At 34.8% G+C, this 13,074-nt stretch overlaps 1 protein-coding gene across 1 annotated transcript in view; it reads right to left on the reverse strand.

Annotated features, from left to right (window-relative positions):
- Positions 1–13,074, reverse strand: part of Thsd7b (thrombospondin type 1 domain containing 7B) — an 821,885-nt gene that overhangs the window by 44,013 nt on the left and 764,798 nt on the right. The window contains exons 18-19 of the mRNA XM_046463780.2: positions 3,725–3,866; positions 1,392–1,507 (exon numbers count right to left, since the gene is read on the reverse strand). Coding sequence (XP_046319736.1) covers positions 1,392–1,507; positions 3,725–3,866 — 258 coding nt within the window. The remainder of the gene's footprint in view (positions 1–1,391; positions 1,508–3,724; positions 3,867–13,074) is intronic.

The following is a 13,074-nucleotide window of genomic DNA, read 5'->3' on the forward strand; positions in this document are numbered from 1 at the left end:
TCCACACCAAGCTAAAATCATTATAATAATTTTATAAAGTTGATTATTATAGCATGATGATGATTTGTCAAGGGTGTACAATAAAAATTACCACAAAGGGATCCATGATTCATTTGTAAACTATAGATAGTCCAGTTAGGGTAATGACTTGGGACCTCTTTAAACTGATATTCTTTAAATATTTGTTGGATATTTGCTATTTGGAAGATAAAAAATGATTTTCTATTAATGAATAGTTTATCTTTCTTAGTATCCAAAGACTTATTATATATACTAAATCTGTATTTGAAATTAATGTAGATGGGTGATTTCTTTCTGAGGCAAACAGCTTAAGAGGCAGATTAAATGAAACAAAATGTTAAATCACTGACACTTGACAGGTAGCACTCTACATTGTACTAAACAGTCCATAATTTCAGTGGGTGAGGCATCCAATTTCAGGTGGTCTGGTCCAGGATGGTGTGCTGGTCAATGACCATGCTGTTGGCATAGAGAATGTGATGTGATAGCGTTTAGGGTTAAGTCAGGATAGTCAAGGAACTTGGTTGTGTTTTATTTTTATTTCAATGAATTTACTTCACCTGTTAGGAGAAATAGGACCAATTTTTATGTTGCCAGTTTGTTACAGAAGTTTCTGTGGCAATTTTAGTTCACTGGCCCCCTGTTTTCAATTTATTCTGAAAATTGCTCCAGTGATTCTTATAATGTGATAACATCTTTATTTGTATTAAACTGACCCTATTGTACTTTTTATTTATATATTGGGAAGGAAATGCCAATTTCTTTGGCACCGGCCTGAATACAGCTTTCTTCCAAATTCCATATAGTTTGTCACAGGAAAAAAGGAGCAATAAAATTTAAAAAATTCAGAACTCTCTAACTTGAAACTTGACAGGGAGGCATTTTATGTAGATTGAAAAGAAAAGTATAATTATGCCATTTATCCAACAATCATTTGCTAATTAAAGTAGCAAAGTGTTCTAACAGCAAGAGTCAATGTCCATTTTACATTCAGGGGACAGTATATATCATATATACAAATTAACTGCCTTCCCATCCCACTCTTTTAACAATGATAAAGTCACCAATGTGAACAGCTTGTTGGCAAGCAAGTAGAGTTAAGCTAGGTGTTCTTGGAGGTTACACACATACACACACACACACACACACACACACACCACTTCCCCACTACAAAAATGACCATTCTGCATAATTTTTAGCAAGTCCTAATTAGTGAGGTCTAATTGTACTTTCTCGTACCTTTCACTGTAACTGAATCTAAGCTAAGAACAGATCAGAGTCTGTCTTCTATAGCAAACATCATAAGGGATGTAGACCAATATTAAGAAAAAGAAAGCACCAGGTGTGTGATCCCAGTATAAATAAGTTACCTGTTCACACTGGTCCATGCTGACGGGCTTGCCGTCACTGCGCACACAGCTCAGCAGGCGGGTCCTGACACCTTGACCGCAGGAAGTATTTTCACTCAGCTGGCATGTGCTCCACTCTATAGGCATAGGATCACCCACACTGAGTTTCAAAAGTATGGCCATGTGAGAACAATGCAATCAATCTTTCATTATCTGCACTGGTGGAGAAGGCTAAGTGCACACATAATCCTAAAACCACTCTCAGGTGACTTTGGAAAGCATCGTGCAATTATTTTATAGTTAAACAAATGAACATACACACAAAAAGACTAAATAAATGAACACGGGTTACTTTCCTAAGTTTGCCTTCCAGAGGCAGAGAGACAAATGGTTTGTTAGATATCATCTCACACTGGTTGTAGTGGAAGAGAAAAACACTAACCCAGATGGTGAAAGAGAATGAGCTTGGGACCAACTACACTGGGATAATCCAGAGGCAAAATAACCCAGAAATGATGACAGTTTCCACAGCCTGAATGTTTATGTCAGCCCCACGGAAACCCAAACCCCACGGTGACAGAAGCAGAAAGCAGAACCTTTGGAAGGTGATTTGGTAATGAGGATTGAAAGCTCACAAATGGGGTTAATTTCTTTGTAAAAGAGGTCCTAGGGAGCTTGTGTGTGCCTTCTACTGTGTGAGAGAGCCAGAAGGCACCATTTATGAGTAAGGGCTCTCAACATCAAGACATCAAATCTTTAAGGCCATCATCTTGGAATTCCCAGTCCCCAGAACTATGAAAAATAAATTTCTATTGTTTATAAGCTATTCAGTCTATGGCACTTTGTTAGAGCAGCCAGAATGGACAAAGACATCAGTCTTTGATGTCAACTTGAAAATGCTTCCAAAGAACAAATCTAATCACCAACTATTTTGTACATTTGATACAGTGTAGACAAGAGAGATGTCCCAGAAAGAAAAAAAAAAAAAAGGAAAGATAAACAGAAACTCTTTAAGTTTTTCAAATTATTCTACCATTAGAGAAGGTTTTACAAATTTGAATAGTCATATTTCAAACTAGACAATAAGAAATAAAAAATAAATTACTCTGTAATTATTTAGAAAAGAAGATCCTTGACCACACCAATAGAATCTCTTGAAGGAGATGGTCCATATCTGGTAAATGACTAAGAGTTTAATAGGATTAGCAAACTCAGATATAGTAAAGACAGTTATAAAAATATATGCTTCTCCCATAAAGCAAATTTTGCTGTATTTCTGAAAAACTACTATAAAAACCAAGGATCTAAAAAAAAAAAAAAAAGAAAAAAAAAAGAAAAGAAAAAGCCACCACGTCATATTTCACCCATAAAAACAACCAGACAGGGGCTGGGATGTGGCTCGGGCGGTAGCGCGCTCGCCTGGCATGCGTGCGGCCCGGGTTCGATCCTCAGCACCACATACAAGCAAAGATGTTGTGTCCGCCAAATACTAAAAAAAAAAAAATATTAAAAAATTCTCTCTCTCTCTACCTCTATCTCTCTCACTCTCTCTTAAAAAAAATAAAATAAAAAAAAAAAACAACCAGACAGCTTCACAGCATTTACTGTGGGGTTTCCTATATCAGGAATCTCAGCTGAGTCAATGTGGCCACTGCAGGGAATATTTTTTCAGGAAAGGAGATTACTATGCCTCTGCAGGCATATGGCAGTGTGGTCCTCAGTAATGAATTTGATGCTGAGACTTAACATGGTTCCACATTTTGTGGTGTTTTTGTACATTTGCTGCTGCAGAGAATGGTAGGTAGCAGATCAATGTAGCTATAGTAGTGCTTTGGTTTTTAGACACTGAGCACTGTGGTACCCAGGAAAACCCCAAGCAGTAGCTGAATAACTAGGTTGAGATTCTCACTACTTTCCAAACATCCCTGACCACTTAGGGCTTGTTCATCTTTTTTGAGACATATGGAGAAAGTTGAATTTCTGAAATAATAAAAGCCAAACTCTCTGATAGTATGATTATACCCTTCTCTCAATGGAAATAAGTCCTTTGCTATTTATTTTTGTTGTTTCAGTATATAATGGCTTACTTCAACCTTATTTTCAAATGCTGACAAGTTTTTCTAAGCATTTTTTTTTTACTTTGAAGATTCCAGGTGGCCTTTCTGGATCTACATGCGAGAAACAGGCATTTCATTTTATGAAGAAACATAGGTAATAACATGCATCATGTTATTGGGCCTTTCATGCGTCACGGTCACATATTCTACTCTTTCTCCTTGGCACCAAGAAGGAAAACACATTCTCCCACAGCCAATGTTCAGAGAAAAGAGCAAGATCATGGATTTCAACTATACCTGTTAGATTGTACTGGAACTGGAAGCAATTTTCATTAAGGAGGCAGGGTCGCACCTGAGAGTCTTCAGCACAAGTCCTTGAGCTCAGTGAGGGCCTCAGAAGATGGCGAGTTCTTCTCTGCATTGTGTGTGGATCACATGACTATGAAAATCAAACAGCATCAATTAGGCCCAAGGGTAGTTCATAAATGATACATGATTGTATGTAAACAAGTAGGCACATATATAACAACTACAGAGAAAAGACGGTTGAGAGTGACAAATACAGTATTTGGAGACAATATCATTCTGATACACTGTAAATTCTATTTTGTTTTTCATGAGACAACTCTCTCTTTTTTTCTTTTTCTTTTCTTTTTTTGGTGTTGTCTTGAATGCTACATTTCTCTCTACCATGTATAATTAAAAACATGGAGACTATTTTCATCATTACAAATTCACTCTGTACTCTGAAATAGTCTGCCACAAAATAAGAAATCAATACATTTTTAATGTTTAAATGAATGAAAAAAGGAAGACACTGCCTCTGTGACCTTAGATAGTCTAGTCCAATAGAAATCAGTACACAGAGAACTTCAATGAGAAAATCATTTTTAATATCCCAGAACAAGTATAGAGAAATAATTATGAATCAATACAGACAATATAACCGAACTTTTTTTGTGTGTGTGTGGGGAGGCCCTCTGATTCACAGCATGAGCCTTTGCATACTTTTGCCCTTTCCACAAAATGAATGCATGCCTGTGAGCTCCAAAGATGCGAACATCTCACAATACACGTGGGTCCACATGTTCTCCTATAACCACAGCTCACATATTGCTCTTGAGCCACATCATATCCAACTGGTCTACCCACAGTAGCCCCTTTAAGCTTCTTCTACTAGAATAATCTTTCCATGTTCTTCCAAACCCTACCCTCCACCTTTGTCAGAACACTGCTCCAGGCTTACTTATTTCATAGTCTTCTCTTTATTATTGTCATATTCTTCTTTTCCTCTTTGTGCAAACTTCTGTTCATGTTCAGGGAGTTTTCTATAGATTTGCTTCTAAACATATATACATTCACAAACATATATGCCAAACCTATCCTTATATTTCATTCTTCATTTCTTTATTACCCTGATCCTTCATTTCTTTACAAATTATTTAGGGAATAATGAATGATGGCTTCTACTTTTCTTGCCCCTCACTAAAATCTCAATATAAATAATGCATAGCGGTTTTTCAGTAAATATCATTAACTATATTCCCAACACATTTCCAGAAAACAAAAATTTAAAGATACCTACAGTCAGGAGATATCAAAGTCATTAAATTTTGATTACCAAAGCACCATTTCGATTTTTAGTATATACTAGTTTTTATTTTTTTTTTCCTTTTACCTTTTCAGATACTATAGTAAGAACACAACCCATACACTGATCATGGCTATGAGTCAAAGTGATTTACATTGTTGAATTACAATGAAATATGGAAAAAATAAGGCCACAAATTTTTATTCTAATCATAAAAGTTTGGACCATTGAAACACATTTAGTATCCGGCTGACTTCAAACTTGAATAATCTGTTATTACTTGTAATTTTACATTTAATCATATCAAATTTTTTCTAGATCATCAAAAAGAGCAAAACAATTATTCTTAATTATCTGCACAGGAATCCTATATTATGTGTTTACCAATAGTTTATTTCTATTTTATTAACTAATTCGAATGTTTGCTATCATGAGGAGAAATAATAACTTAAATCATTATCCAATAGAAGAAAATGAAGGTATCTCTGTAGATAACTTCTGATCAGTGCTCTGCAGCATTTCTCTTAGAAAATAATTAATTAATGTTTAGAACAAGTATACATATGTAAGGATTTATGTACCTGGTTAGTTAAGCTACCAAATAAAAGAGAAAATAAAATACAACCCTTATCCAAAAGACTTGAGACCTGAAATGTTTCAGAATTCAGTGTTTTTCATATTTTCTAATATTTGCAGGTAGAAGCTTCCTGATCTGAAAATCCAAAGTCTGAAATGCTCTGAAATTGGAATTTTAGGCTATGTAATTTTGAACAATGCACTTATGTACTATAACCCACATAACTACTAAACCTACGTGGGAGCTGGGTGTGGTGGTACACACTTGTAATCCCAGCAGCTCAGGAGGCTGAGGCAGGTAGATCACAGGTTCAAGGTCAGCCTCAGCAATTTAGCAAGGCCCTAAGCAACTTAGTGAGACTCTGTCTTGAAATTCAAAGTGAAAAGGACTGGGGATGGGGCTCAGTGGTTTAGTTCCCCTGGGTTCAATCCCTAGTACCAAAAAGAAAAGCAAACAACAACAACAAAAAAAAACCTACGCGAGAAAAGGGGGTGATGATAGGTGTAATTTGATAACATTTAAGAATTTCCTTCCTCAGATCTCATTCTGTCTCCAAGTTTGCTAAACATGGCTTTAAAATATCTTCTTGGGCTTAACCCAACCTAACCTAACATTCATATCATGTAATCTTTGATAATTATTAGAAATAAATTTTATAGGAATTATTAAAAACCAATACTGAAGCTAATCTTTATCCATAGAAGCAATAGAAGGAAGTGTGAGGTCCCTGGAATCCATAAATATGAGACAATCTCACCTTAGGAGAAGTTTCATACTCCATTTTGTAAATATTGTTCTGGTACTGGTTACAAGTGGCTGATTACTGTTTCTCCTCATTTCTTTCTATTAGCTATGCATAGGAAGTTCACAAAATACTAAATTGTCCACAAGTGTAGGGACAAGGACAAAGGAAGTTATATCTTAATAGCTTCTTCATGGGATCAAAACTCCTCAAACACACACCTATATCTCTTTTTCTAGTGTGTGTGTATGTGTGTGTGTGTGTGTGCGCGCGCGCACGCACGCACGTAGATACTGTCAACTTCCTAAGTACAGAAGTGAGAAAACAATGTAGGAACTAACCCAAAGCCAACTTTGAACTAGTTTCATTATAAAGATAAAGGATATGCAGTTAAAATTCATTTGGTAGAATAGAAGGTGACCAAGAAAAAAATGAGTTTGTTTCCAGTACATAAACCCTTTATGAAACTAGATTTTCTAACTTATTACCTTTGTAAACAGGGTTTACCTTAAAGTTCATTTCTTCCCGATGACATTCATACCTTTGTTCTCTCTAGCCGCAAGGCTACTTTCTTACCATCCCAAATACTGAATCCATCCATCAAAATAAAGTTAGATGTCCCATCTGTGGACCTCCCCTGGCTTCCTCAGATCCATAACAGATAGAATCACTTCGTCTAGTAAGCCTTTCTGCTCTAATTCTAGTACATACTGATGTGTGTTCATCACACAAAAACCCTTCCTATGGGTCCTTCAGAGATTCCATGTCTTAATTTTCTTTTATAAAGAAGTCTTGTATCATGTCTGGCACAGAGAATGCAAATAATAAATACTTTGATGTAGCATAATTTAGTTAATCCCAGGAAATTTGACATTTGTGTAAACTGCCATTAGAAGACACATATTAAACACTAGATTATGATCATATTGCCTGAATGTAAAGGTTTCCAAAAGTCTGTGTATCGGATAAAAAGAGTAGACTGTTTCCTCAAACTTCCATACATTTCACATAATCTAGGGGGTATTTCTCAGAATAATAATCAAATTTTAAGACCTATCAATGAATAAGTTTTCATTTCCCACTTAAAAAGATAATAATTTAGATAAAACATTTTAAGTAAATCCAAACAAGGAGGTATAATTTGATATTTTTCTATCACCGAACTATTAATAATCGGAGTTTAATAGAACCTGTGATAAATCCTGGCACTTGGGAATTTAAGTTACTCTGCAGACTTCTCATCTGGAGATGAGCATGACTCCAAGGCCTGGCCTTGCCAGATCCCATCAGATACTGAAAGCCAACACTTTTCATTTTGTAATGGGGTTCATCTGATAATTCTGAGAAAGTTTCCCCCTCATTTCACCAGTTAGCCCTACTGTCAAACAGTTTTGCTGTTTCTAAAAGCTTTCATAAGGCAAAAATGGATACATACTCTATGAACTTTAGCTTTGGTTTTTTCATTTTGTTTTTTAATATGGAAAATGAGGTAGAAAGTTCACAAGGAAATAAAGTTTTGAAAGATTTTTTTTAAAAAAATGAATTAAACCCTGATTCTAAAAAGTCATAGGAGTAAGAAAAATCTGTTTAAAAAAATGTCAGAGACTCTGGAAAGATGGTTACAGATGTGAAAACATTCTTTGCACATCACAGTGCAATAGCAGAATGAAGTAAAAAAAAAAAAAAGAAATAGACACTATGCTCATTAGAATTAAGTGAGAAGTCATCTCCACAAACCCTCAAAGGAAGGTGGAGACCAATGAGCAGAGCTACTGGACCTGTTGATACCAGCATCTGACGGGAGAAAACTAAAGGGGCAACTGATAGATGAATGACCGCCAGAATGTGAGAGTTGGAGGATTCTGAACAAAAGCAGTGGAGAGAGAGGGTCCCTGAAGAGCTCTTGACAGTCCATATAGCTCAGATCCAATACAACTCTTCACATTAACAAGCCAAAACTCCCTTTTTGGATAATCCACGCCCCTCACCTACCCCTCCACTAAAGTGAAATAGGGCAAGAATTTCCAAACTGAGCAAAAGCGAGATATTAGTAATGAAGCAAAGAACAGATCAGTAAGAAGGTGGGGAAGGAAAAGGAACCAGCAAATCTCAGAAAGCAAGCTGCTTTGTTTATGAACAGCCCCTTCTAAAAGTTCACAAAAAAACTGATTTCCCAGAGTGAGAAGTGAAGAAAGAGAACAAATTCAAATGTCACAGAAGGGTATTATAAGGAAAAAAAAGAGAATAAAGGGCAGGAAGAAAGTACACCAGAAAGACAAGCATGCAAAACAAGATGAAAACTATCATTCCAAAAAGGAACTAAAACCCTTAGAATGTGACACAAAGTATAAAAATATGAACACAAATAAGAATTAGAAAAACTCAGATGAAAGACCTCAGTAAAACATTAGAATGATAAATCATTTTCAGAAATGAGAACTATAATAAAAAAGTCTTTAGATAAACAAAGTGTAAAATGAAAAAAAATTGAAATAAGAAATATGAAAAAAGAGTCTACAAGAATTTGAGAAAACCTGCCAGATAGATACTGAGGCAAAACAGATGCCACATGCATATAATAAGATTTCATGAAAAGAAAACAAAAGCAAGACCACAGAATTTAATAAAAAAAAGATTCAAGAAACCATTCCAATAAAAGCAAAGAAAAAATTTGAAACTGCCTATTGAAAGAGCATATCAGAATCCCCAATACTGAAACATATCCTAGTATAATTATTGTGCTTTACAGAAGAAAAAATAAAAAACTTTGAATGCCTAGGCAAGAATACCAGATGGTTTATAAAGGAAATAAAATCATATTCTCATATTTTGACAGGAAAACTGTATGTCAGAAAAATGTGGAAATATAATAAAGATACACAAAGAAAAAATTGATCCAAGAGTTTTACAGACAGCAAAGCTAACTTTCAATTATAAAGACTATAAACTTAAGAGCATGCAAGAACTCAAAATTGTTTCCACGAGTACTTTGTGATTTACTGGAAACTGAGTTTTCTACATCCATATGGCTGGCTAGAAGGACATCAGTTTACAGACTGGTAAGAAGCCAGGTTCCTATGTAGAACTTATTTAAAAGTTGGATGCACTGAAGACATAGATAAAATATAAATGGAAAAGAATTAGGAGTGCTTATGTAAAAATTGTTAATGTTTTCAAGTATTATATTGCTGGTAGTGTAGGTATGATTATTCTGAGAATGCTTTCCTGTTAATATGGAATAAAAATTAATGTGATTATCCCTAGCTCCTTAGAGCACTTACTGTGGCACTGAAGAGCCATTCCTGTAAAATAAGGCAGGGATTTTTAGAGAAATAGCTGATTCCAAGTCTGACAAAAGATATGTCCAAGATGAATCTGAAGCATCTTGCCATGTCATATAGCAAGAAAGTGAACAAAGACCACCACAATGTGTATTTAAATGTTTTTAGAACACATTTAAAAATACTTCCACTACGACAGCTTAAGTGTTAGTATGGATGATAACTAAAGAAGATAAAAATGTGTTTAAAAATATATTTTTTAAAACGACACAGAGCACTTGTAGTGAAAGCGACCAAAATCATCTTAAATAGGGTATTTAAGGCTATGTATTTTTTTTCTTACCTTCTTTATACAAAATGTATCATCTGGTAATTAAGTAGTGGTTGGGGCAAAATTTCCAAAAAAAAAAAAAAAATGCTGAATGTCTTCTCTGATATAAGGGAGGTGACTCAAAATGGGGTAGGGAGGAAGAGCATAAGAAGAAAATTACCTCTAGATAGGGAAGAGAGGTGGGAGGGAAACGGAGGGAGAAGGGGAATTGCATGGAAGAGGGAAGGAGACCCCCTTCATCATACAGAATTCAGGTATGACGATGTGAGGAAAAAAAAAAGAAGTGGGTCACATTAGATTGGGTACAGAGAAGTGATGGGAGGGGAGAGGAGAGGAAGGGGGAAATGGAAGGACAGCAGAATAAAATAGACATTATTATTGCTGTGGGTATATACGTGACTGCATGACCAATGTAATTCTGCAACCTGTACACTCAGAAAAATGAAAAATTATATCCCATCTGAATCTAAACAAATAAAAAAAAGAAGTAGTTTCACAAATAAATGAGGAAGGATAACAGAATTGAAATGTTGTTATTTTGTATTTCCAAACTATAAAGATGCTACATATTGTCCATTAATGAAAGTTACGCTCACAAAAAGCAATAACCATACATTATGCGCTTCCTGGTAGAGCATACCTTCTATGAAGGAGTCTAGCCAAAGACTGAGGAAGCCTCTATAGCCAGCAACCAATTTACAGGAAATTCAAGAATAGCAGAACACGCTAAACCTCACTATGTAGACTGGCTGGAAATTTTCATAGGACAGGTGACTTATTTTCCTTACCAATAAATTATCAGGATGTGGTGGGAGAGAAGTGAGAAGAAAACTAGATTAAAAGAGATTTGAAGAGAGGCAGAATTAACCTCAACTGTTTAAGCCACTCAGACCACAGATCTATAAGTAAGAGATTATTGTAGAAATCACTACAGCATTTACTTCTGAGAGAAGAGTTTATAATTACAAGAAACTGTGAAGCTACTCTAGGGCAACAGGAAGATTTTACCTTCTAGGTGGTTGTTACACAAGATTTAACTATCTATTTGCTTTATGTGGTTTTCTGTATTTGTGTTATAATCAACAATTTTTTTAAAATTAAATAAAATCTTCCTCTTATGAACCTTTGAAAAGTTAAGCTTGTTTTTATTATGGGAGTTAATGGTCCTCTGACCACAGGCTTTACCAAAGTGTCTTGTTTTCTACAGTGCTTTGATAGGTAACAAGAGAAAAAAACAAGGGTCTTGGTCAAATATACTTAGGAAACAGTCAAATAAATGGTGTTAAGTAAAGATTTTTACAGTAGAAATCTACATGCTTGGTACAGTCTGTTTTTGCTCATTAAACTTTTTCCTCTCTTCCTCGTTTCTTCCTGGGCACAGGGCCGGACCAAATATCCCAGCTTTCCTTGCAGTTGGATATGACTAGGTAATAAATGAGTTGATAATCACAGTAAGTGAGGGCCATGTGTGACATCTATACTCCTCACCCTAAAATCCACATGTCATCCTCCATGTTTTCTCCCTCTTGAGGGAGCTGGAATAGTGATTATCAGAAGCCAAGCCGGAAGATGGTAGATGCGCCAACCTCCTGGGCCCTAGAATGATTGCATGGAGCAGACATTATCCTTTCCACATCTGAAAAAACACTAAGGACTGTTTCATGGCCAATTGATACCGTTATATTGCATTTGAACTATTACAGTTTGGGGTTGTTTTTACAAATTAGCTACAACAGCTACACTGTGCATCGTGGCTCTCCAAGACTCTCAAACTTTTATTTATCAACTTAGTATTCTATGCACCACAACTTGGGTTACAGATTTACACATAAAGGAATGAGAAATTCTTTGTGAATTATAAAATTATTAATTTATTATCTATGTGAATCCCTTGGTCTCCTTGAAAACTCTTCTGTTAAGGTTTCCATTCACTTTAAACAAACAGTATTGGAGAACACATTAAATGCACGGCACCGAGCCAATGAATAAAACATCATCTCTGGGAGGATTTTTCTTTTATCATCTGGATTTTCAAGAGATCATACCTTGTTTCCCCAAAAGACATACAATTACATTTTAAAAGAACATATTAAAGTTTTTTTTTTTTTTTTTAAATAGAGCTATTTCATCCTCCCTTCAAAAGAAAAGTACTTATTGAATTTGGCTCAGAAAAAGTTAAGTTTAATTTACTAATTTTGTATGTATTGAAAAGTAAGGTGGCAGGCAAGTGATGTTAGTCATTCAAAGAAGTGTTTTTTAAAACTGAAGTCATTACACATCAGTGGGTTGTAAAACCAGTATTAATAGCTAATACTTTCATAGTGTTTACTATGTGCCAGCCACTGTTCTAAGTCCTTTAAATTAATTCATTTCATCCGTATAACTGCCTTATGAACTACATATATTATTAACCCCATTTTACTGAGGACACAGAGGTTAAGTAATTTCCTTAAGATCATGCAGCTCTAGAGGAGCCGAGATCCCAACCCTGTAATTCTTATAACTCCATGTTTGTAACTATGCCATCTTGATTCTCAATTATTGGGTCAAAATTAGCAATTTAAATACTAATAAGGCATAATATAGAAAATGTGTATCACATATTCAAATTTATTTAATAGAACTTTTATTTAATATGTGTGTGTGTGTATATATATATATATACACACACACACACATATATATGCATTCCTATATACACATAAGTAAACAACAAGGTATATGTTCTGTTATAATAAAAAATGTATTTCTCTATGGTCCAAAATATTTATAGTCCATCTAATCTAATTAAAAATCTGTATCAAAAGAATTTCACATTAAATAGATTATCATGATCATTGTTTAAAAACTCTTTTTTGTTTATACAAATTGCATCTTTATTTATTATAAGACCATCACCACAGTTTTATAATTATTATTTTACCTTTAAATCAGATATGAGAAGAAAAGAACTACAAACGAAATGCATAGCTATATGATTTTGTGTATTTGCCTGTGTATCAAAACTGTGTTTTTATTACACAGATTGGTCTGGTTTTTGTTTTATAAGTATAAGCTATGGATTTTTTAAAGTGAATGATAATCACTCTATTTTTCTCTCCAGAGAATTTCTCTAATAGCATAGA

The sequence above is a fragment of the Marmota monax genome, unplaced genomic scaffold (assembly GCF_021218885.2).
Source record: "Marmota monax isolate L192 unplaced genomic scaffold, Marmota_monax_Labrador192_F-V1.1 WCK01_AAM20220418_F8-fsc00034, whole genome shotgun sequence".
In the NCBI taxonomy this organism is placed as follows: Eukaryota; Metazoa; Chordata; class Mammalia; order Rodentia; family Sciuridae; genus Marmota; species Marmota monax.